The sequence below is a fragment of the Nerophis lumbriciformis genome, linkage group LG11 (assembly GCF_033978685.3).
Source record: "Nerophis lumbriciformis linkage group LG11, RoL_Nlum_v2.1, whole genome shotgun sequence".
Classification (NCBI taxonomy): domain Eukaryota; kingdom Metazoa; phylum Chordata; class Actinopteri; order Syngnathiformes; family Syngnathidae; genus Nerophis; species Nerophis lumbriciformis.
Genome location: NC_084558.2, coordinates 8,523,711 through 8,550,503, shown reverse-complemented (window position 1 = coordinate 8,550,503; position 26,793 = coordinate 8,523,711). Strand labels below are relative to the sequence as shown.

The 26,793-nt window shown below is 44.0% G+C and overlaps 1 protein-coding gene across 1 annotated transcript; it reads right to left on the bottom strand.

The window, feature by feature from the left end:
- On the bottom strand, positions 1-26,336 carry wipi1 (WD repeat domain, phosphoinositide interacting 1). Its single transcript, XM_061967499.2, has 12 exons — positions 25,915-26,336; positions 25,354-25,436; positions 21,308-21,477; positions 21,067-21,163; positions 12,658-12,755; positions 12,494-12,586; positions 12,349-12,419; positions 7,119-7,226; positions 5,889-6,053; positions 5,704-5,811; positions 1,163-1,302; positions 1-1,072 (listed from the first exon to the last, which is right to left on the bottom strand). Exons 1-12 carry the CDS (start codon positions 25,992-25,994, stop codon positions 960-962), a joined length of 1,326 nt encoding a protein of 441 aa, XP_061823483.1. The 5' UTR covers positions 25,995-26,336; the 3' UTR covers positions 1-959.
- Positions 26,337-26,793: the final 457 nt, after the last annotated feature.

Below are 26,793 nucleotides of genomic sequence, written 5' to 3'. Positions count from 1 at the left end.
ATATATATATATATATATATATATATATATATATATATACAAAACATTTTGGCCACACTATTACTTTTCCTTTCACAATATTAGGACTTTATTCTCACAAAATGATTACTTTTTTCCTGATAAAATTTCAACTTTGTCCTCACAATACGTAACTGCTGTCGAAAAATCATATTATTACTTTATTTCTGTCAATTTAATACTTTTTTTCTAGTAAAATTATGGCTTTGTTTTCATACTTTTCTTTTGAAATTATTAAATTTTTACTTGTAAAATGACTACTTTTTCCACTTAAAATTATGACTATTTTTGCAATCGTAAACCTTTTTTGTGTGAAAATTAAGACTATTCTCCAGATATTACGACTTTTTTCTTTCTAAAATGATGACCATTGTCCTCAGTATTGGAACTTAATTAACTACTAAACCATACTTTCTGCTAAAATATTTATTCTACTTTATGGTTGTAAGTAAATTACTCTTGCATGTATTGTTCGGTGTGACCCTAATACTCAGTACATCAGCACAAACAGTGACATAAAAAGTCAATAGGTTCTTTTGGGAATGTTGATCTAGTCAATACGCATTGCTCGTGTCATCTTTGATTGGTTATCTCAAATGTACCCGGTTAAGTCAACAAAACAAGTTACCATGGCGATGTACCAGGCTGAAAAGTGACCCTCGCAAACCGACAAATGCTGGTTCGCTCTTGTGAATCAATGAAGTAACATCCCCTTCACTATTGTTCTATCAGTGTAGGGGATTTTTCATCTTGAGATGTTCCTATTGAGTGAACTTTGCACTCTCAGGTCGTGTATTTATTGAGCTACACAAAATCCAGAAAGACCAGAGTGTAACATTCCGGAAGGATATGACCCTCGACCTGCAGGGGTATGTGTGGGCAGCGGGGAGAAGGGACTTTTGTCCATTCACAAGGAGACAGGTGGGGCTTTGACAGTTAATTTAGTTGCTGACTGGGGGGAATTCATTTTCATCATCCAGACACACGGGGCCTTCTGCAAACTCATGCTCGGGGATGACCTCCCCCTTCTGGGCTCCACCATCCTCGGAGTATCCTATGAGTAGTTGAAGAGAATACTTACCCCTTATCCATTTTTGCTGCCACATTAAAAATCTTGCAAGGTTTCAATTCCAGGAAAACTCACCCACGAGTGTGGTTGAGGTGGGCGGGCTTGATGGGAGCGCAACGGTGGCAGCGTATGATTGGCTGACCGGTTGGTTGGAAACCTCCCCTGACGTCTCCTCCTCCGTCTCTCCCACCTGCTCCTCGCTGTCATCAAACAACCTGCGGGAGCCAAGAAAACGGTTACAGGTATTTTTCTAAAATAATTAAGATCCACCATCACGTGGTACATCTTTAGAGACACCCATTTTCTGCATATGCCTAATTTGAACGTTATTTTGGGAAATCTGCCATTATATTCTTATTTAGTGATGTGCGATACCACTGATTTTCTTTCCGATCCGATACAGAGTAAAATTCAGGCTGGTATCGGCAATTCCGATCCGATACCGCTACTTTGTGCAAATGTACCTAATGTGTCTGCTAAAATTTTTAAAGTTGTGTATTTCAAATAACATAAATAATATATTAGTCATTATATTATATTATATTATTATCATCCATCCATCCATCCATCTTCTTCCGCTTATCCGAGGTCGGGTCGCGGGGGCAGCAGCCTAAGCAGGGAAGCCCAGACTTCCCTCTCCCCAGCCACTTCGTCCAGCTCCTCCCGGGGGATCCCGAGGCGTTCCCAGGCCAGCCGGGAGACATAGTCTTCCCAACGTGTCCTGGGTCTTCCCCGTGGCCTCCTACCGGTTGGACGTGCCCTAAACACCTCCCGAGGGAGGCGTTCGGGTGGCATCCTGACTAGATGCCCGAACCACCTCATCTGGCTCCTCTCGATGTGGAGGAGCAGTGGCTTTACTTTGAGCTCCCCCCGGATGACAGAGCTTCTCACCCTATCTCTAAGGGAGAGCCCCGCCACCCGGCGGAGGAAACTCATTTCGGCTGCCTGTACCCGTGATCTTGTCCTTTCAGTCATAACCCAAAGCTCATGACCATAGGTGAGGATGGGAACGTAGATCGACCGGTAAATTGAGAGCTTTGCCTTCCGGCTCAGCTCCTTCTTCACCACAACGGATCGATACAGCGTCCGCATTACTGAAGATGCCGCACCGATCCGCCTGTCGATCTCACGATCCACTTTTCCCTCACTCGTGAACAAGACTCCGAGGTACTTGAACTCCTCCACTTGGGGCAGGGTCTCCTCCCCAACCCGGAGATGGCACTCCACCCTTTTCCGGGCGAGAACCATGGACTCGGACTTGGAGGTGCTGATTCTCATCCCAGTCGCTTCACACTCGGCTGCGAACCGATCCAGTGAGAGCTGAAGATCCTGGCCAGAGGAAGCCATCAAGACCACATCATCTGCAAAAAGCAGAGACCTCATCCTGCAGCCACCAAACCGGATCCCCTCAACGTCTTGACTGCGCCTAGAAATTCTGTCCATAAAAGTTATGAACAGAATCGGTGACAAAGGGCAGCCTTGGCGGAGTCCAACCCTCACTGGAAACGTGTCCGACTTACTGCCGGCAATGCGGACCAAGCTCTGACACTGATCGTACAGGGAGCGGACAGCCACAATCAGACAGTCCGATACCCCATACTCTCTGAGCACTCCCCACAGGACCTCCCGAGGGACACGGTCGAATGCCTTCTCCAAGTCCACAAAGCACATGTAGACTGGTTGGGCAAACTCCCATGCACCCTCAAGGACCCTGCCGAGAGTATAGAGCTGGTCCACAGTTCCACGACCAGGACGAAAACCACACTGTTCCTCCTGAATCCGAGGTTCGACTATCCGGCGTAGCCTCCTCTCCAGTACACCTGAATAGACTTTACCGGGAAGGCTGAGGAGTGTGATCCCACGATAGTTGGAACACACCCTCCGGTTCCCCTTCTTAAAGAGAGGAACCACCACCCCGGTCTGCCAATCCAGAGGTACCGCCCCCGATGTCCACGCGATGCTGCAGAGTCTTGTCAACCAAGACAGCCCCACAGCATCCAGAGCCTTAAAGAACTCCGGGCGGTTCTCATCCACCCCCGGGGCCTTGCCACCGAGGAGCTTTTTAACTACCTCAGCAACCTCAGCCCCAGAAATAGAAGAGCCCACCACAGATTCCCCAGGCACTGCTTCCTCATAGGAAGACGTGTCGGTGGGATTGAGGAGGTCTTCGAAGTATTCCCTCCACCGATCCACAACATCTGTAGTCGAGGTCAGCAGAACACCATCCGCACCATACACGGTGTTGACAGTGCACTGCTTCCCCTTCCTGAGGCGGCGGATGGTGGTCCAGAATCGCTTCGAAGCCGTCCGGAAGTCGTTTTCCATGGCCTCGCTGAACTCCTCCCATGTCCGAGTTTTTGCCTCCGCGACCGCTGAAGCCGCACACCGCTTGGCCTGTCGGTACCTGTCCGCTGCCTCCGGAGTCCCATGAGCCAAAAGAACCCGATAGGACTCCTTCTTCAGCTTGACGGCATCCCTCACCGCCGGTGTCCACCAACGGGTTCTAGGATTACCGCCACGACAGGCACCAACCACATTGCGGCCACAGCTCCAATCAGCCGCCTCGACAATAGAGGCGCGGAACATGGTCCACTCGGACTCAATGTCCAGCACCTCCCTCGTGACATGTTCAAAGTTCTTCCGGAGGTGGGAATTGAAACTCTCTCTGACAGGAGACTCTGCCAGACGTTCCCAGCAGACCCTCACAATGCGTTTGGGCCTGCCAGGTCTGTCCGGCATCCCCCCCCACCATCGCAGCCAACTCACCACCAGGTGGTGATCGGTAGAAAGCTCCGCCCCTCTCTTCACCCGAGTGTCCAAAACATGAGGCCGCAAATCCGATGACACAACTACAAAGTCGATCATGGAACTGCGGCCTAGGGTGTCCTGGTGCCAAGTGCACATATGGACACCCTTATGCTTGAACATGGTGTTTGTTATGGACAATCTGTGACGAGCACAAAAGTCCAATAACAAAACACCACTCGGGTTCAGATCCGGGCGGCCATTCTTCCCAATCACGCCTCTCCAGGTTTCACTGTCGTTGCCAACATGAGCGTTGAAGTCACCCAGTAGGACAAGGGAATCACCCGGGGGAGCACTTTCCAGTACTCCCTCGAGTGTATCCAAAAAGGGTGGGTACTCTGAACTGCTGTTTGGTGCGTAAGCACAAACAACAGTCAGGACCCGTCCCCCCACCTGAAGGCGGAGGGAGGCTACCCTCTCGTCCACTGGGTTGAACTCCAACGTGCAGGCTTTGAGCCGGGGGGGGCAACAAGAATTGCTTCCCCAGCTCGTCGCCTCTCACTGCGTGCAACGCCAGTGTGGAAGAGAGTCCAGCCCCTCTCGAGAGAACTGGTTCCAGAGCCCTTGCTGTGCGTCGAGGTGAGTCCGACTATATCCAGCCGGAACTTCTCTACCTCGCGCACTAGCTCAGGCTCCTTCCCCCCCAGCGAGGTGACGTTCCACGTCCCAAGAGCTAGCTTATGTAGCCGAGGATCGGACCGCCAAGTGTCCTGCCTTCGGCTGCCGCCCAGCTCACACTGCACCCGACCTCTATGGCCCCTCCCATGAGTGGTGAGCCCATTGGAGGGGGGACCCACGTTGCCTCTTCGGGCTGTGCCCGGCCGGGCCCCATGGGGACAGGCCCGGCCACCAGGCGCTCGCCATCGTGCCCCAACTCCGGGCCTGGCTCCAGAGGGGGGCCCCGGTGACCCGCGTCCGGGCGAGGGAAATCTGAATCCTTGCTGTTTCATTCCCATAGAAGTCTTCGAGCTGCTCTTTGTCTGATCCCTCACCTAGGACCTGTTTGTCTTGGGAGACCCTACCAGGGGGCATGAAAGCCCCCGGACAACATAGCTCCTAGGATCATTGGGACACGCAAACTCCTCTACCACGGTAAGGTGGCAGCTCAGAGAGGAGATTATTATCATCATGTATTTATTATTTTACTTATTATATATTTTTTATTATTATTATTATTTATTTCAAACTCTGAAGTGTATTGAGGGAGTGGTGTAAATAACAATATAGCCAATACAACAGAAAAAACACAGGACAAAATCATAAACAAAAATGTTTTTCAAACCATAAGTAACATAATAAAAGCATTAAAATACATTAAAAATAACTACTATTAGAATAAAACGTAAGTCACAATTTCAGTTACACTGTGCTCCTGTTAATAATACACATTATCTCAAATAACTTAAGTATTAAAAGTATCGATGTTTTGATTTGAGAGTCGATATTAGAGCAGAAAGATCTGGTATCGGCGATATCGCTATTTCAGAATCGATCCGCACATCACTAATTCTTATCGGTGACAGTGCAGGAAGTGCATCGGAATACGTTTGTTGTAAAACTTCATTAGACGTCCCCTGTTATTCATTAGTTGATATTTTACATGCGCTTCTTCGTGCAAAACGGGGGCACTACCCACAGGAGGGCGATGCTGCACACACGTCCATAAACATTTGTTAAAATCATGTATGTTTTTCACGATTATACTTAACAATCGTTTAAGGAAAAAAACAAAACAGATAAATTATTGCTACAGTATTTTTTTAACAGACCGAAGCGCAGCAATTTCAAATTTCAAGCAATTTTAAACACACCTGTGTTTTTGGACCAGCACACATTCGCCTCCATCCTGTGGATCCACATTATAGATGTAAAGATACCCGTCGGATGACGCCACCAGCAGGCGAGGCAGCTTCTGAATCCTGACCAGCAACAAAACAAAAATTGGCGTGAATGCACAAATGCGAGGCTTTGCCTCCCCTCAGCCCTCCTGCCTTACGTGGCCAGGGCACAGATGTTCTTCAGGCCGAACATGTTAAGCCGCACGGTGGCGAAGGCTCTGTCCTGATGCATCATGTCGGACACCTGAGCCGGCAAGTAGGTGCTGGCAGCTGTGAACATTTTTCCGACATATGCAGACCATGTGGGAGACTCCTCCTCTTGACTAGAAGACACGCATGTGTGCCGTTTAATGGAAAGGTGCACAGGTGAGGTGTTTTTCAATACAGTATCAACAAAAGTGAGCAACAATGTTTATTACAGTACACAATCTGCTTAAGGAAAGAAGTGTGAATATACTTTAGAGTAGTGAAGTATATTTATATAGCGCTTTTCTCTAGTGACTCAAAGCACTTTACATTGTGAAACCCAATATCTAAGTTACATTTTTAAACCAGTGTGTGTGGCACTGGGAGCAGGTGGGTAAAGTGTCTTGCCCAAGGACACAACGGCAGTGACTAGCATGGCAGAAGCGGGGATCGAACCTGGAACCCTCAAGTTACTGGCACAGCCACTCTACCAACCGAGCTATACCGCCCCAGTAGTCAGCGTGCAGCTTATATATCAGTATAGATTTCCTATCCATCAAAAATGACTCAATACGTGGCTATTACTGACTAAATAGTTGCCTACATTCAAGTATGACGTCATAGTCTGGCACTGCATGAGATGCGGTTATTTAAAGAAACAGAATTTTTTTCCATGAACACCTCATTTCCAAAACCGAGCCACACTGCCAGTGCGGTTATGGTGATTTATTCAGGATGTGCTCAATAGATTCTCGCCCATACACATTCACGTATTTCTTTTCTCCGCTTTAAATGATAAATAATTAATTTTTATGGTAACCTAAATAAAAAGTGGTTTGATGGCGCTATCTGCAGGCAGGGGGCACTGCTAGGAAAAAAAACACGTTGAGCCCAGCGTCGGGCAGCTTTTGTTGCTTTTTTGTGACCCCCTGTCAGTCAGGCAGGCGCTCTTGAAATTGTCTAAACTGTCTGCTACACAAGCTGTACATTGACTACTCCAAAGTACAGTATATTCACACTTTATTTCAATGCTATCATCCTTTGAGAAAGGTAATACATTGGTTCTTTCCTCGCTTTTGTCCCGTTTATTCGATACATTGTAGATTGAAAATAGACCCATTTTGATGAAAGGTTAAGTGGAAAATAAGTAGCAACTATGAACACAACACAATTTTCTTTTTTTCTGTGTGTTTTTCGTTTACCTCGGGCTGTGCTGCTCCAGTTTGAAGATATGAACCGTCTCAGTGTTGCTGGAGGCACACAGGAACTGGGCATCAGCGCTGAAGGACAGCGAACTAATGCTGACATATCTGACACACGCACAACAGAGACAAATGACGTGTTATTCATTTTTAATGGGCAGTGAAAAAATATCAGTCAATATCCAATCTATTCATCTTGCTCCCTAATGTGAGTTGGCTTCAGAATGTTGATATTGATGTAACGCAAGAGGATGTCCCGCCCCTTCCATCCACCAATGACTGCTAAGTATCTGCCCTCGAGTCGTCTTCTCAACTCACCACTAAATGTTATAGTCATGCTGACCTTTATATCGCCAACACTGTAAAGCGCTCTCATGTCCATTTTATTTGGTGTACTACATTTGACACCAGACACAAGTAATGAGGTCCAATTATGGTATATATCACATCCTAATAACAAGTGTTTTTTTATTTACATGTTGCACTTCACATATAGCTAAATGAAGTAGCTAAAATATCAAAAACTGTGCACAAGCTCTCTCTACAGTGATAGTGATGCCTTGTAAGAAAACATAATTCCCACAAGAAATAATACAAATCCAATAAATCTGTTTCAGACCACAAAAAAAACACATTTTCTAGAGAATGATTGAAGAAAACAATGTGAAATTCATATAATCAAAAATAAACATTTAACATCACTTTAATTTTTGTTGGTAGAAGTAAGATGGGAGGATGAGGGGAGAGCCACACGGATGCCACTTTGCAGTAATTTATTGAATTCAATAATGTTTCTCACCTTCTTTATCAAAGTGCCGCCCTTGCAACTTTCTTTGGTCGTTTGATGGCTTGTTTTGAAGTCCTACCTAATAAAACATGTTTTTGTTTGGGCCACAGCTGGTCTGTCGCATACACAATCTATGCGGTTGTTTAGCGCCCCAACCACTAGGGGGGCCACATGATCACGGCCTGGGCTTTTGTTACACTTAAAATATTTTTGTATTTTAATTTTACATTAAAATATTTTTTATTTTTTTATTTTACATTAAAATATTTTTTTATTTTTATTTTACAATCGGTCCGTTATAAACGTTTTGCAAAATGGTTCAGTTCTTCTGGTAACGGCAAACCCAGCATGAAACACTTCACAACTCCAACATTTAGTAACCAGGATGAGGGGATAGAAGAAAGATACAAATATCCATCCATCCATCTTCTTCCGCTTATCCGAGGTCGGGTCGCGGGGGCATGATACATCTATTTGTGGCAGCATCGGAAAAATGTATGTTTAAGTTTCACTTTTTCATTTCATAGCACATAATTGGCGGTGTGTTAAAAGAACCGTGATTGAAGTTCAAAACAGAGGCGTCAGTAGTTTTTAAAGACAGGGAAGGCTTAACCGTCAGTAGATGCACTAACAATTATAATTAGGATTATCCACTAATGAATCAGCTAATTTCCATCTTACACTATGTGAAGTAAAAAGAAACTTGACATGACATATTTATAATCATATTTAAATAAATCATGACAGGTTGTTTGATTATTAAAACTCATATATATATATATATATATATATATATATACACATATACACACATATATATATACACACACACACACATACTGTACATACATATACATACATACATACATGTGTGTGTGTATATATATATATATATATTTATACATACATCCATATACATACGTATATAATATACACGTTAGGTCAGGAAAGAGGTTCTCGCCCGGAAAAGGGTGGAGTGCCATCTCCGGGTTGGGGAGGAGATCTTGCCCCAAGTGGAGGAGTTCAAGTACCTCGGAGTCTTGTTCACGAGTGGGGGAAGAGTGGATCGTGAGATCGACAGGCGGATCGGTGCGGCGTCTTCAGTAATGCGGACGCTGTATCGATCCGTTGTGGTGAAGAAGGAGCTGAGCCGGAAGGCAAAGCTCTCAATTTACCGGTCGATCTACGTTCCCATCCTCACCTCTGGTCATGAGCTTTGGGTTATGACCGAAAGGACAAGATCACGGGTACAAGCGGCCGAAATGAGTTTCCTCCGCCGGGTGGCGGGGCTCTCCCTTAGAGATAGGGTGAGAAGCTCTGCCATCCGGGGGGAGCTCAAAGTAAAGCCGCTGCTCCTCCACATCGAGAGGAGCCAGATGAGGTGGTTCGGGCATCTGGTCAGGATGCCACCCGAACGCCTCCCTAGGGAGGTGTTTAGGGCACGTCCGACCGGTAGGAGGCCGCGGGGAAGACCCAGGACACGTTGGGAAGACTATGTCTCCCGGCTGGCCTGGGAACGCCTCGGGGTCCCACAGGAAGAGCTGGACGAAGTGGCTGGGGAGAGGGAAGTCTGGGCTTCCCTGCTTAGGCTGCTGCCCCCGCGACCCGACCTCGGATAAGCGGAAGAAGATGGATGGATGGATGGTCAGGAAAGAACACTGAGGCTATTTCATCCCTAAAAGCCTGTTTCGCAGGTTTCCCTGCTCTTCAGGGGAATAAAAACCTCTACACCAGTATTGAGCACTTTATACCGGATAAACCACAGTAACCTTGACTATATATTTATAATATATAAGTAGTATGTATAAATAAATATATTTTCACATACACACATTGTATATACAATATACATATTTATACAGTTCTGAAGTTAGTGTACTTATATAGATATTAAATATGTGTGTAATGTAAATAGACATTAAATACATTTGGTATCAAAATCAATACACTAAATTCAGGTGTTATTTTTTTAAAATTTAATTTAAAATTATTTATTACAACTGTGTGCTGTCTCAGAGTGATCTGTGATCACATTTAGACAGCTGTTTTTACACGTAATCTGTCATCACAGTGCTTTAAGTCTGCATATTGATTTCATACCAAATTTTGGAGGGATGTTTGCCAAACATGTAAGAGCACAGTACATCATGCAGTAAAGCCATATTTTCGAGGGTAATCGCCAATACGCTGTTATATGGACACTCGCGCGCGCGCGCGCACACACACACACACAGACACGCATACACAAATACACACATTATGACGCTTTTTTTCGCCACACAGCAGAGTGCTGATTGTGACGTAACAACAATCTTTTGTACCAAAACAACACTTCAGTTTGCATTGTTTAAAGCAGTGTTTTTCAACCTTTTTTGAGCCAAGGCACATTTTTAGTGTTGAAAAAATCCGGAGGCACACGACCAGCAGAAATCATTAAAAAACAAAACTCAGTTGACAGTAAAAAGTCGTTGTTGCAATTGTTGGATATGAATTTAAAGCATAACCAACCATGCATCAATATAGCTCTTGTCTCAAAGTAGGTGTACTGTAACGACATGACTTATTTAGAGTTTTTTTGCTGTTTTCCTGTGTGTAGTGTTTTAGTTCTTGTCTTGCGCTCCTATTTTGGTGGCTTTTTCTCTTCTTTTTTTTTGGTATTTTCCTGTAGCAGTTTCATGTCTGCCTTTAAGCGATATTTCCCGCATCTACTTTGTTTTAGCAATCAAGAATATTACAGTTGTTTGTATCCGTCTTTGTGGGGACATTGTTGATTGTCATGTCATGTTCGGATGTACATTGCCTTTGCTTCACAGTAAGTCTTTGCTGTCGTCTAGCATTCAGCCAGTTCAGTGCATAGCCTTCCCTACGCTTTAATGCCTTTTCTTAGGGGCACTCACCTTTTGTTTATTTTTGGTTTAAGCATTCGACACCTTTTTACCTGCATGCTGCCTCCCGCTGTTTCTGACATCTACAAAGCAATTAGCTACTGTCCGCCACCTACTGATATGGAAGAGTATTACACGGTTACTCTGCCGAGCTCTAGACAGCACCGACACTCAACAACAACACATTATTTGCAGACTATAATTACTGGTTTGCAAAAAATATTTTTAACCCAAATAAGTGAAATTAGATAATCTCCCACGGCACACCAGACTGTATCTCACGGCACACTAGTGTGCCGCGGCACAGTGGTTGAAAAACACTGGTCTAAAGTAAGCTAGAACAGACTGAACAACAACATGTAATTTCAACTACTTGAACTTTAACAATTCCCCCACATCAGACCCTGACGACAATACAATATGAAGTATAAACGATAAAACATTAAATATTAAGAGTATGTGAATGTTCGACTCCGGCCTTGTTTACTTCCTGACGACCTCCTTAAAGTTTTGTAATCAATCAAAAAGATAAAGCAGCTAAAATGCGAATGAATTATATATAAAGTGCTTGAACTTGTTTTATAATGTCCACAAAGTTCAATGAGCATACGCTGTGTTATGTTGACTTTATTTGTTCATTATAGTTCATTTACACCATAAGTGAGAAAAGTTGTTTGGGTTGGGTCATATATAATGATGCAGTGCTGATGTCCCTTTCAAATGAAACCCATGATCATGACCATCAATTCTATCTTTGACCACAAGAGGGCAGCAAAATCACTACAATTCAAATCACAGTGGATTCCATCCATCCATCCATTTTCTACCGCTTAATCCCTTCGGGGTCGCGATTAATTTAGGTTAATACACTCCGCAGACCAGGATTCTTGTTCAATTTGTAATGTTTTCCAACAGTGGGCTGTAGTTTGGACACTTCTGATGTAAACATTCTGGGCTTTCTTATCATGAATTGCGTAAGCTACTGTGCTTCTGGGTTATCAGTTTGGGAAGACTGGCACATGCGTCAAACACCAGATACAATGATCAATCGATGGAAGTGTATACTTCCAAAAGGCAACTGGTTTATAATCACATCATCTAGATCCCATCTTTAGAAAGTCAAAAACTTGATTACAAAATCTTCGAGACATTACAAGCTGCATGCAAAAGCCTTATTAATGTTTTCAAACGTGAATTCAGTCGTTAATTTGATTTTTAGTGCATGTATGTGGGGCGGTGGTGTTAGGTTTACGATGAGTTGGGGGACCTGCTTTGGTTTGATAATAATAATAAACATGATAATAATAATAATACATAAGTTATATTAAAGATCTAAATGAGGCCACAAACAACATTTTGTTTAGGACCACAAAAAGCTTCGGGTGTGTCATTCGATTTCTCGGAATAGTGGGAGACTGGTTTGTTACGCGCAGGGCAACATTTTTGTGAAAATGTTCCTCGAAAACCTGGGCGTACAAACAGTGTGCGTACAAAAACTAAGGAGCCACTGTATTTCAGTCGCTTGTGCAGTCACAGTTTAACCCATACGATTGCTAACCTCTTCATGCCTCGCCGGAATTCGAACATCCTCAGTCCTTCAGGAATGCTGAACACCCTAATAACAGTTCCCTGTAGAAAGAAAAAACCACATTGGTAGTACAGGTTGTTGTGCAAAGAAGCTGCTATTAGGAAGAAGGACTCACCTTCTCTGAAGCGCTGGCCAGTTTGGTGCCGGAGCCGTTGAATGTGAGGGCCGCCAGGGGACTGGCATGGGCCTGGATCAGCGTCACAGTGCTCTAAAAAAAACAACCACATCAGCACTAAACCACCAATACTGAAGCTGAAAATGTCCCGCTAAGACCCTCACCAGGTTGTTTGCGTCATACACAGTAATCTCTCCAATGGTGGCACTGCCAGGGTATGCCAAATAGGAGTTACCATGGTTGACAGACAGGGCACAGAGACCTGTGAAAGTCAAAGAATAACATAATATAATATAATGCATCAATATGGTTATAGCCTCTCTAATGCTGACAACATTGACACTTATTTCATAGTTTTTGACCTAAAAATTATGTCTACAGGTAAATTTGCCCCCAAAATAGACACAGTAGTGGTTTTAGGCTTGTTTTCTAATGAGTTTGAGCCCATTTTGGAACGCCCACTTTGAGCTTCAAAATGTGGGCAGGTCGTCACCTACAGAAGGCTGAAGGCGAAACAATATTGCGTAGTTGTGTGTTGGTTTCATCTTCATCCTAAATCATAATATGTTCTCACAGAATTTAAAGGAATGATCAAATATGTCTCCCAGATGCATTTTGTAGCAATACTCTTGGCCTGCGATGAGGTGGCAACTTGTCCAGAGTGTATTCCGCCTTCCGCCACATTGCAGCTGGGATAGGCTCCAGCGCCCCCCGCGACTCCGAAAGGGACAAGCAAATGGATGGATGGACAAATACAGAAGGGGTCAGCCTGCATCCATTTCCAAATGATGGGAATGTGAGGAAAGTAGGGACCTCTCCAGTCAAATAGACTCATGCAAAATGGGACGGGCCAAGCGAGAGTGTAATTTGCAGCTATCATTTTAATGATGGCTGCAACCGGAGGGTGTGTTCCAACTATCGTGGGATCACACTCCTCAGCCTTCCCGGTAAGGTTTATTCAGGTGTACTGGAGAGGAGGCTACGCCGGATAGTCGAACCTCGGATACAAGAGGAACAGTGTGGTTTTCGTCCTGGTCGTGCAACTGTGGACCAGCTCTATACTCTCGGCAGGGTCCTTGAGGGTGCATGGGAGTTTGCCCAACCAGTCTACATGTGCTTTGTGGACTTGGAGAAGGCATTCGACCGTGTCCCTCGGGAGGTCCTGTGGGGAGTGCTCAGAGAGTATGGGGTATCGGACTGTCTGATTGTGGCGGTCCGCTCCCTGTACGATCAGTGTCAGAGTTTGGTCCGCATTGCCGGCAGTAGGTCGGACACGTTTCCAGTGAGGGTTGGACTCCGCCAAGGCTGCCCTTTGTCACCGATTCTGTTCATAACTTTTATGGACAGAATTTCTAGGCGCAGTCAAGGCGTTGAGGGGATCCGGTTTGGTGGCTGCAGGATTAGGTCTCTGCTTTTTGCGGATGATGTGGTCCTGATGGCTTCATCTGGCCAGGATCTTCAGCTGTCGCTGGATCGGTTCGCAGCCGAGTGTGAAGCGACTGGGATGAGAATCAGCACCTCCAAGTCCGAGTCCATGGTTCTCGCCCGGAAAAAGGGTGGAGTGCCATCTCCGGGTTGGGGAGGAGACCCTGCCCCAAGTGGAGGAGTTCAAGTACCTAGGAGTCTTGTTCACGAGTGGGGGAAGAGTGGATCGTGAGATCGACAGGCGGATCGGTGCGGCATCTTCAGTAATGCGGACGCTGTATCGATCCGTTGTGGTGAAGAAGGAGCTGAGCCGTAAGGCAAAGCTCTCAATTTACCGGTCGATCTACGTTCCCATCCTCACCTATGGTCATGAGCTTTGGGTTATGACCGAAAGGACAAGATCACGGGTACAAGCGGCCGAAATGAGTTTCCTCCGCCGGGTGGCGGGGCTCTCCCTTAGAGATAGGGTGAGAAGCTCTGTCATCCGGGGGGAGCTCAAAGTAAAGCCGCTGCTCCTCCACATCGAGAGGAGCCAGATGAGGCGGTTCGGGCATCTGGTCAGGATGCCACCCGAACGCCTCCCTAAGGAGGTGTTTAGGGCACGTCCAACCGGTAGGAGGCCACGGGGAAGACCCAAGACACGTTGGGAAGACTATGTCTCCCGGCTGGCCTGGGAACGCCTCGGGATCCCCCGGGTGGAGCTGGACGAAGTGGCTGGGGAGAGGAAAGTCTGGGCTTCCCTGCTTAGGCTGCTGCCCCCGCGACCCGACCTCGAATAAGCGGAAGAAGATGGATGGATGGATGGCATTTTAATGATTCTGACTTTAAAGTGGAAGGGTTTTGATCAGAGTTTGGATGGAAAAACGACTCATACTCAATAAAAGACGGACAAGAGCAGACCTGGCTCTCAAAAACGAGACAAAAAGAAGGTAAGCCGCTAGTATTCTATTGTGCCTCCTGTTCTACTGATGTTTTCCTCAAGCTGCCTGAGGAAATGCTAGAAGAGCATGAGGAAAGATGCACAGTCTGTGCAGGTTTCAACAAGTGAAATTTAGGACTTTTTAAAGTCCATATTAAATTGGCCCTAGTGTGTGAATGTTGTCTGTCTATCTGTGTTGACCCTGCGATGAGGTGGCGACTTGTCCAGGGTGTACCCCGCCTTCCGCCCGAATGCAGCTGAGATAGGCTCCAGCAGCCCCTGCGACCCCAAAAGGGACAAGCGGTAGAAAATGGATGGATGGATATTGAAAATATTAACACCATTTCACATCTATTCGGACAAAAAAGTACAAAGACAAAGGAGAATCAGAGGGCCAGAATGAATTTTAAGTATATGATTTTATTCACTGCGCTTTCACATTGGAAAATATAATGATTAAAGGTGCCATATGTAGTAATGTGGCCAGAAATGGTACTGTAATCACGGTCAAAATTCTGTAGTTCCCCCCACTCTCCCTGACTGAGGTTGCCAGATACGCAGCCGAATCCGAATCCTACTCCAAGGAACTTCAAATGGCAATTGACGAGTCCTACGCTGTAGGTTTCTCTTGTTTATGCTTCTCGCAAGATGGTTTACGAAGTAATTATGCCACATTTTACTAATGTCGATTAGCCAAATGTATTTGTAAAGTTACGCAGCAATATTTTAGACGGGAGTCAGGACAGATTGTTGGCATTACCCTGCTGAAATGTCTAGTTTGACCGCACGGACCACCATCGAAATAATTATAAATAATAATATATATTATATATCGCACAGGCCTACTTTGATGGCAAGCCAGGGCCAACAGTAAAACTACCGCCACATTTTGTTGCATCCAACCTGACACACTGCATTCTTTTCCATTTACGCACATCAAAAGAGTATCATACACAAATAGACGGGAGTAGACATTGAAAGGGTAAAAGAAACTAGATCTACTGCTCGCTATTGTTACCATATCTGAGTTCTTGTGCAGAAATATGGGGAAATAACTACAAATGTGCACTTCATTCACTAAACGCGTTACAAAAAAGAGCAGTTAGACTGATACATAATGTTGGATACAGAGAACATACAAACACTTTATTTATTGAATCAAAAATATTGAAATTCAACAATTTGGTAAAATTGCAAACAGCTAAAACCATGTACAAAGCAAACCATAACCTGCTAACCAAGAATGTACAATAATTATTCTCAACTAAAGAGGAGAAATATAACCTTAGAGGAAAAACTAACTGAAAACATTTGTATGCACGTACAGAATTTAAGACCGTTAGCATATCAGTATGTGGAATTTAATTATGGAATAAATTAAGCAAAGAAGTTCAACAATGTACTTATATGATGCAGTTTAAGCTGTTGTTCAAAGTAATAGTGCTTAAAAGTACAAGGAAGAAGAATTATCAGAAATACCTTCAACATTTATGAAAACGGGATATTCTTCATCTCAGTATGTTTATCATGACTGACTTAATTATCTATTACAAGAACTACTGTATTAATCACTCACTGATGTAATTGTGTTACAAAAAGAAGTCAGTAAATGAACATCCATCCATCCATTTTCTACCGCTTGTCCCTTTCGGGGTCACGGGGGAGCCTATCTTAGCTGCATTCGGGCGGAAGGCGGGGTACACCCTGGACAAGTCACCAACTCATCACAGAGTAAATGAACATATGTATTTGTAAACGCTCTGAAGTGGGAAAGGGATAGGATTAAATAAGCTTTGCTTCTTCCTACTCCTTTTCGGACATGATGTAAAGAGAAATTATATGAAATTGTGTGTGATATATTATACTGTAAGTGTGTTCATGTTCGAAATAAACTCAATCAATCAATCACCATCTTTCAGTGCAGAGTGCGATTCTATGAGCCAACCCACGATACGCATAAATCATATAGCCTACTACCATGTCAATACACAAAGTAAACAATCATTACATGTAATGCATTATATTGTGCCAAGCAAATGCCACTCGTATGTGTTTGATACACATACAGTACCAGAAACCGCAATTAGCCGTGCTAATGTTGGAACCCATTTCCTCAGCATATCTGCAAACTGAGAACGAAATAGGCACCGACACTACCCATATCCACATAGGTTTTATTTGTCGAAAATATATTTTGCCCTGTCAGTTGGATGACACATATGGCACCTTTAAACTAACTAAATACGCCATAAGACTATATTGTAAACTCATTGAGATAAATATTATCGAACATCAAAACAGCCATTTTTCAGAGTTGCCATAGAAGCGTTTTCTTGCAAAAGGTGCAAGTGTTTTCATGCAATGGTAGAGGAAAGCACAACAATATATTGTCTGTGAAAGGGACCGTTAGCATCGCTGTTAAAGCTAAATGGTTAATTTTTGCAGTGTTTTTGTGGTTATAAGAATTAAGCAAACAGATAAAAACATCTACAGTACTACTACCGTATCTGCACAAAGTTGTGAAAAAACAGAGTACAGGCAGAGCGATTGTCTAAAAAAAATCAAAAGGCGTAAGATTATGGCTTGCATGTGGATGACATTCAAATTTGCTCAGCTCATTTTGTATGTATACATGTGTACTGTATTTTTCGGGCTATAAGTCGCAGTTTTTTTCATAGTTTGGCCGGGCTCCAGTGCGACTTATGTATGTTTTTTTCCTTTTTTATTATGCATTTTTGGCAGGTGCGACTTATACTCCGGTGCGACTTATACTCCGAAAAATACCAGTACCTGTTTTTGTGACTTTTTTGAAAACATATTGCAAATAAACAAGGACCTGCGATGAGGTGGCGACTTGTCCAGGGTGTACCCCGCCTTCCGCCCGATTGTAGCTGAGATAGGCTCCAGCGCCCCCCCCGCAACCCCGAAGGGAATAAGCGGTAGAAAATGGATGGATGGATGGAATAAACAAGGACGAGTTTTTATTTAAGCATCATAAAATTACAAATGCAAATCTTCCTTGCGTTCCTCATCCCACCACTAAACACTAAACAGACAACCTTTGTAGCTTTTAATGGCATGTGCTGTATAAACTTGGAAAAAAGATTAGGCATGAGAAGCTGACCTGAAAATATTAGAATAAATAATAAAAATAATATGAGAATTTAGGGATTTTTTATAGTTTTACTGCTGTGAGTACACTACTACCACAGATACATGTGTGTGTGCTTACTGTATGTAATAGTATTATTTCACTAATAAACATCTAATATTGATCTTCTTTGGCAATTGGCATCACTATACCGACATAACACTCTTTAGGGGGGTTAAGTTAATTCTTGTATAGTTGTGCAAGTGTTTGTGGCCTTTCAGCAGCTTTTGACACAGACTTATCCTGGACTCATTCTATTCACTTTCATCGCAATGTTTACAAACACTTCACATCTCGATGGCTCCACATCTAGGTCTTAAACACTTAAAACGTTTCCCTCCCCCGGCTTCAAGCATGCATTAAACTGATCGTTCTGGAGCCACAGATCATTGAACTTGCACATACTCATCTTATGCAAATAATTTGGCTTTGCTGTGGGCTTTTGTTTAATTTTCTCCGCTGGTGTGCTAAGCTGTAACAACACACCGCTGCGGCTGCACGCGCACAACACACTAGCTAATGATGTGCGATAAATTCTGATCGGGACAGCACAGGTAGCCTACTTAGGTTGTAATTTGAAGTTACGTTATAGTGTCCTCAAACATTGAAATATTTAAAAGCAAGACTGAAGTTAATGCATGTTTTAAATAAAAGTCACGTTAATAGATTTTTAAGACCTTTCAAAATCGTATTTAAGATTTTAGTGGCTCCAGTTCTGTAGAGGATGTCACACCAAGAGGGTGCAACATATCAAGTCTGGCGATGGAAAGGAGGCGTTCCATTTAGAGTTAGTAATGACAGCAAGAATCTTTTTCAGGAGCAAAAAATACAGAATTTGTTAATAAAATTTTGGTCATCTGGACGCAGTGGAAGGCCGGGCGTTTCCCACCTAGGCCTTCAGTGATGTCCGACTTCAAAGATTACCTCTCAAAATACCATAATTGATGTCACATGTCCGTTGCTGGAGAAATACTATACAGCAACATATTTACGCCGTACTACGCATTGGATCACCTCAACAGTGTACAAAACGGGTTATTGTCTGGCACATTTAAAAATCAATTAAAACGCATCAGCAATTAAAACATATCTTGTGTGCTACTGTCAAAATTAAAATTGCAAAAAACATATTAAAAGTGAAAAAATAAATATTTGAACTCACAATTTGCAGCACCTATTCGACGCCGTATAAGCCAGTGGTACCCCTCGTTGTGAAGTGAATTGTAAAGTGAATTACATTTATATAGCACTTTTTCTCAAGTGACTCAAAGCGCTTTACATAGTGAAACCCAATATCTAAGTTACATTTAAACCAGTGTGGGTGGCACTGGGAGCACATGGGTAAAGTGTCTTGCCCAAGGACACAACGGCAGTGACTAGGATGGCGGAAGCGGGGATCGAACCTGCAACCCTCAAGTTGCTGGCACGGCCGCTCTACCAACCGAGCTATACCGCCCCAATATATATATACATACCAATATATACCGTTGTCGGGTTATTCGAGTGGAAATGGCGGGCATTTGTCCATTTCATCGCCAGAACAGCTGAGCTAGCTTCCGGGGTTGGCCGACATCGTCTCACAAGATGTAGTTTCTCTTTAAATATCTTTCTTGAAAATGGCCTTGCAAATATATATCTGCCACCCAATCAACATTTTGTTCTACTTCTCTGCTATCCCAGTATTGCTACACTTCCTGCCTCCTGCTAAATTGAAAACTGTGAATGGATTCTCACTTTGGAATGACAAGTGAGTATCCATTCACAGTCTCGTTAACATCAGCCTACTTTGATAGGCTACTGTCAACAACTTGTGATCTGATTGGCTATCGCAACTGTCTCTCAACTTTATGTATTCTCAAATTCATCCGCTAACGGTCCTGATGAGTATCCAATCACAGGACGCGTAAACATCACATTCAACGTGAGGCCATCTGGAAGGCCTTACTGACAACAACTCGTGATCTGATTGGCTATCGCAACGGTCTATCACTGTATGTCCCCGTTCACTTACAGTGCACGGACGCCCACATTGTTGATTCTGAAGGCCTCGGGCAGATTTCGTACAGCTTGGCAACAGAAGCTCGCTGAATTCTGATTGGATACAAACTAAAACTAAAAACAACAGCATTGGAACGAGCATAATATGACATGAAGAGAATATGAATACTTTTAGATATTTAGGGAAAGTAAATTCCAATCAACCCATTTTCTACTGCTTGTCCCTTTTGGGGTTTCGGGGGGTGCTGGAGCCTATCTCAGCTCCATTCGGGCGGAAGGTGGGGTACACCCTAGACCAGTGGTTCTCAATTTTTTTTTTAGTGATGTACCCCCTGTGAACATTTTTTTAATTCAAGTACCCCGTAATCAGAGCAAAGCATTTTTGGTTGAAAAAAAGAGATAAAGAAGTAAAATACAGCACTATGTCATCAGTTTCTGATTTATTAAATTGTATAACAGTGCAAAATATTGCTCATTTGTTGTGGTGTTTTTTTGAACTATTTGGAAAAAAAGGTATAGAAATAACTAAAAACTTGTTGAAAAATAAACAAGTGATTCAATTATAAATAAAGATTTCTACACATAGACGTAATCATCAACTTAAAGTGCCCTCTTTGGGGATTGTAATAGAGATCCATCTGGATTCATTAACTTAATTCTAAACATTTCTTCACAAAAAAATAAATCTTTAACCTCAATATTTATGGAACATGTCCACAAAAAAATCTAGCTGTCAACACTGAATATTGCATTGTTGCATTTCTTTTCACAGTTCTTTTTGACAGACATTTAAAAAAAATCTCACGTACTCCTTGGCATACCTTCAAGTACCCCCAGGGGTACGCGTACCCCCATTTGAGAACCACTGCCCTAGACAAGTCGCCACCTCAACGCAGGGCCAACACAGATAGACAGACAACATTCACACTCACTTTCACACATATACAATTATTTTATTTTTAATTATGATCATGATTTCTGGTTATGTTAGGCCAGCAGAGAAGGCCTTGTTGGCCCTGATGGCACACCACTGTCTGGACGTTATGGATCCTTTAAGGCGGGGCTTTGCGTGTACAGTACCTGAAGGGTTGGTGGGGGTGTTGAGCAAGGTCTTGAGTAGCTTCATGTCTTTGATGTTGTGGATGTAAATGGACTCCTCCAAACACACCACCAGCCGCTGACATAAAAGGAAGTAAACACGCACAAAAAGAAAACATTGAGGACAAGAAATTCCCATTCTTAGAATTGTTGTTGCCAAAAAGCTTGCACCGCAGCGAATGATCAACATCCCTAAATCCACACAAATATATTTTGTTCTTACCTGTCGATTGAGCCTGACGGAGAGGATGTTGTTGGTATAGCTGTAGTTGCAAATCTCAGTACCTTTCTTAAAGTGATAGACGTTCATTCGCCGCGGCATGGATTGGCTCACCACCACCACCAGGCTGCTGGAGAACAGCCGCTCCACTATGCACACGTCGGGACACTCCACTGGGTAGGAAACAAGAGAAAAACTGTCTCAGTAGGCTATAAATTGTTTGCGTGTGAAACGGAGGCCAGCCAGTGTTGACAGTGTTTTAGCTCATCTCGGGAGGACCCAGGTTTGAGTCCCGGGCGCACCAGAAGCAAGGACCGAACCATGCGGGTTACAGTGGTGTGGTGACCCGGACAAGATTGAGGTTTAGGGTGGTAAGGACCTCACTTCCTGACAACCTTAAAGGGGTCATAATATGTTTGGTTCTACATTTAAAACACTTCCTTGTGGTCTACATAACATGTAATGGTGGTTCTTGGGTCAACATTTTGAAATGGATTATGTTTTACAGACCATCTTCAAGCCGTTTTCTGACCGTGTCTTCAGGATGCACCGTTTTGTGGGTGGTCTTATTTACGTGCCTCCACTTCGACTGCGTCTTCTCCCAGTCAGCCATATTGTAGTTTTTAACACTTCTATAGAGAGTAGACGGTCAGATTTAAAGTTAAAGTACCAATGATTGTCACACACACACTAGGTGTGAGGTTCGAACTATGCACTAATTTGTATCAGAAATGTTAACAGCGGACGATGCATGTGTATGTACGAACCAGTCTGCCCCAGAGAAAAAGAAGGAGCTTATTGACTACAAAGTCGGATTACAATGGCGGATTCGTGCAAAGCTTTTTGGGTAAATTTCTTCTATCTATGGAGATATGACGTCACACTTGGGAAAACGCCACAATTGGGGCAAATTCCAAACGGCACATTCGGAGAGATTGTTTTATAAATATCTCCGCCATGCCTCCATGGTTTGATGTCAAATGTTGGGACTTCTGCAGAGCCCAAACATACAAAATCAGGTACCAATAAGTAAGGCAAGTTGGTTTTCCATAATCCGTCCCCTTCATAAGTGCTGGACACTCAGTGCCTATGGTCTCTTATGCCGAAGGACCCAGGTTTGAGTCCGGGGCGCACCGGAAGCAGGGACTGAACCATGCGGGTTACAGTGGTGTCGTGACCCGGACGAGATTGAGGTTTAGGGTGGTAAGGACCTCACTCCCTGACAACCTTAAAGGGTCATATTATGTTTGGTTCTACATTTCAAGCACTTCCTTGTGGTCTACATTAGACTTAGACAAACTTTATTGATCCACAAGGGAAATTGTTCTAACATAACATGTAATGGTGGTTCTTGGGTCAAAATTTTGCAATGGATTATGTTTTACAGACCATCTTCAAGCCGTTTTCTGACCGTGTCTTCAGGATGCACCCTTTTGTGGGCGGTCTTATTTACGTTCCTCCATTTCGACTGCGTCTTCTCCCAGTCAGCCATATTGTAGTTTTTAGCACTTCTATAGCGAGTAACAGCGGACGATGCATGTGTATGTACGAGCCAGTCTGCCCCAGAGAAAAAGAAGAAGCTTATTGACTACAAAGTCGGATTACAATGGCGGACTCGCGCAAAGCTTTTGGGGTAAATTTTTTCTGTCTATGGAGATATGACGTCACACTTGGGAAAACGTCACAATTGGGGCAAATTGCAAACGGCACATACAAAGGAAGTATGAAGGAAGGCAAGATTGTTTTATAAATATCTCCGCCTTGCCTCCATGGTTTGATGTCAAATGTTGGGACTTCTGCAGAGCCCAAATATACAAAAACAGGTACCAATAGGTAAAGCAAGTTGGTTTTCCATAATCCGTCCCCTTCATAAGTGCTGGACACTCAGTGCCTATGGTCTCTTATGCCGAAGGACCCAGGTTTGAGTCCGGGGCGCACCGGAAGCAGGGACTGAACCATGCGGGTTACAGTGGTGTCGTGACCCGGACGAGATTGAGGTTTAGGGTGGTAAGGACCTCACTCCCTGACAACCTTAAAGGGTCATATTATGTTTGGTTCTACATTTCAAACACTTCCTTGTGGTCTACATTAGACTTAGACAAACTTTATTGATCCACAAGGGAAATTGTTCTAACATAACATGTAATGGTGGTTCTTGGGTCAAAATTTTGCAATGGATTATGTTTTACAGACCATCTTCAAGCCGTTTTTTGACCGTGTCTTCAGGATACACCGTTTTGTGGGCGGTCTTATTTACGTTCCTCCACTTCGACTGAGTCTTCTCCCAGTCAGCCATATTGTAGTTTTTAGCACTTCTATAGCGAGTAACAGCGGACGATGCATGTGTATGTACGAGTCAGTCTGCCCCAGAGAAAAAGAAGAAGCTTAGTGACTACAAAGTCAGATTACAATGGCGGACTCGCGCAAAGCTTTTGGGGTAAATTTCTTCTATCTATGGAGATATGACGTCACACTTGGGAAGACGTCACAATTGGGGCAAATTGCAAACGGCACATACAAAGGAAGTATGAAGGAAGGCAAGATTGTTTTATAAATATCTCCGCCATGCCTCCATGGTTTGATGTCAAATGTTGGGACTTCTGCAGAGCCCAAACATACAAAATCAGGTACCAATAAGTAAGGCAAGTTGGTTTTCCATAATCCGTCCCCTTCATAAGTGCTGGACACTCAGTGCCTATGGTCTCTTATGCCGAAGGACCCAGGTTTGAGTCCCGGGCGCACCGGAAGCAGGGACTGAACCATGCGGATTACAGTGGTGTCGTGACCCGACGAGATTGAGGTTTAGGGTGGTAAGGACCTCACTCCCTGACAACCTTAAAGGGTCATATTATGTTTGGTTCTACATTTAAAACACTTCGTGGTGGTCTACATTAGACTTAGACAAACTTTATTGATCCACAAGGGAAATTGTTCTAACATAACATGTAATGGTGGTTCTTGGGTCAAAATTTTGCAATGGATTATGTTTTACAGACCATCTTCAAGCCGTTTTTTGACCGTGTCTTCAGGATACACCGTTTTGTGGGCGGTCTTATTTACGTTCCTCCACTTCGACTGAGTTTTCTCCCAGTCAGCCATATTGTAGTTTTTAGCACTTCTATAGCGAGTAACAGCGGACGATGCATGTGTATGTACGAGTCAGTCTGCCCCAGAGAAAAAGAAGAAGCTTAGTGACTACAAAGTCAGATTACAATGGCGGACTCGCGCAAAGCTTTTGGGGTAAATTTCTTCTATCTATGGAGATATGACGTCACACTTGGGAAGACGTCACAATTGGGGCAAATTCCAAACGGCACATACAAAGGAAGTATGAAGGAAGGCAAGATTGTTTTATAAATATCTCCGCCATGCCTCCATGGTTTGATGTCAAATGTTGGGACTTCTGCAGAGCCCAAACATACAAAAACAGGTACCAATAAGTAAGGCAAGTTGGTTTTCCATAATCCGTCCCCTTCATAAGTGCTGGACACTCAGTGCCTATGGTCTCTTATGCCGAAGGACCCAGGTTTGACTCCCGGGCGCACCTGAAGCAGGAACTGAACCATGCGGGTTACAGTGGTGTCGTGCTCGGACAAGATTGAGGTTTAGGGTGGTAAGGACCTCACTCCCTGACAACCTTAAAGGGTCATACTATATTTGGTTCTACATTTCAAACACTTCCTTGTGGTCTACATTAGACTTAGACAAACTTTATTGATCCACAAGGGAAATTGTTCTAACATAACATGTAACGGTGGTTCTTGGGTCAAAATTTTGCAATGGATTATGTTTTACACAATATCTCTGCCATGCCTCTATGGTTTGATGTCAAATGTTGGGACTTCTGCAGAGCCCAAATATACAAAAACAGGTACCAATAGGTAAAGCAAGTTGGTTTTGCATTATCGGTCCCTTCATAAGTTCTGGATTCTCAGTGCCTATGGTCTCTTATGCCAGAGGACCCAGATTTGTGTCCTGGGCGGACTGGAAGCAGGTACTGAACCAGGCGGGTTACGTCATTTTAGATGGATGGGGGATGCTGTTCTCACCTCCTTCGTGGATGCAGTCCAGTTTGTCCACAGCGGTGACGGAGAAGAGACGGTAGCCAGTCTTGGTGCCCACTGACAGGGAACTAAACACACACACATTTTTAGACTCGGCTGAGTGGACCAGATGCATGTTTCCAGGTAAGAGGTGGTTCATTTTGTACCATTTAGTTGTGTAAGGAACATCCCAAAAACATGCATGTCAGGATCATTGGAATCTTAAGTCCATGGTATACCCCGCTTCTCCTGAAGTCAGCTGGGATAGGCTCCAGCATGGCCTTAATGAGGACAAGCCAAAATGGCTAAAGCTGGTCTGCTTGGTTTTACAACCACTGCCAGAAAGCAATGTGTTTATTTAAAGAGGAGCACTTGGAACCTCAATTCTAGTAGAAGCAGTAGGTGTTCAAAGCAATCTACATGGTCTAGTGTGAAAACAGAGAATTTAAGGAGTCCGCATCAAGACTGTTTAGCTACTTGAACTGTAAGCCCAAATAAAATGGACACCTCAAAGTAATCATACAGATTGGGTTCATGCAAGGCAAGGAAGGCCCTCAGGTTGCTTACGTGGTGTCCTGGTTGAACGAGGCACAAATGAAGCCTCGCAGCATCTCAGGGGCGCCGTCCACTTCGCCCTGGGAATCCATCTGGGCCGCCAGTTTCCTGTCCTCTCGCTGGCCGACCTCAGAGGCCTTGGGCTCGGGTCGATCCCCGCCGGGCCCCGCTTCCCCTCCTCCCGCTGCCCCGACTCCAAACGCCACGCTCACAGTGCTCAGGGAGAGGAATGTCCGGACTGACGAACCCGGGTGATACGCAAAGGCGGGAGCGAGCGAACGGGGCCTAAATGACGAAATCGACGATAAGAACCGTCCACCAAGTGGGTTCACGTTCGCCAAACAACACCGTTACTGCTATTATGACATTAACGTCCACTGTTCATACAGCAAAACAATAACAGCTGATGGGAGGAAGTGTCACTCGAATGTGCGCTCCAATTGGCGGAGAGCACCTAAAAGACCCGCCTTTTTTGTTTTTACAGGGGAAAAGTTGTTTGAAGTCTGTCCCTGATTCGTCGAATTGGCTGTCACTCGTCTACGTCATGGCAAACCGCTGATTGGTCAATTGGACGCTCAGTCTTGTCACGAGGAAATGCTTTGACGATTTCATTGGCTAAATGGCCTATCAATCAGTTTACTCTGGTTTTGATCGCCTTGCAGTCACAAGACACAACCACACTTCAACATAGAAATGTTTGTCAACATTATTATGCTCCAGGTAAACATTTTTCTACATAAATGTCGATTTATGAAAGTAAGGCCTACATTTTCTAATTGGCTTAATGGGTTACAATTATCAATCCAATCTTGGAGAATGATAAAGAGTACGAAAGTCCTTAAATTGATATATTTGTTAAAAACATTTAAATTGATTTAGGTAGCCCTTTTT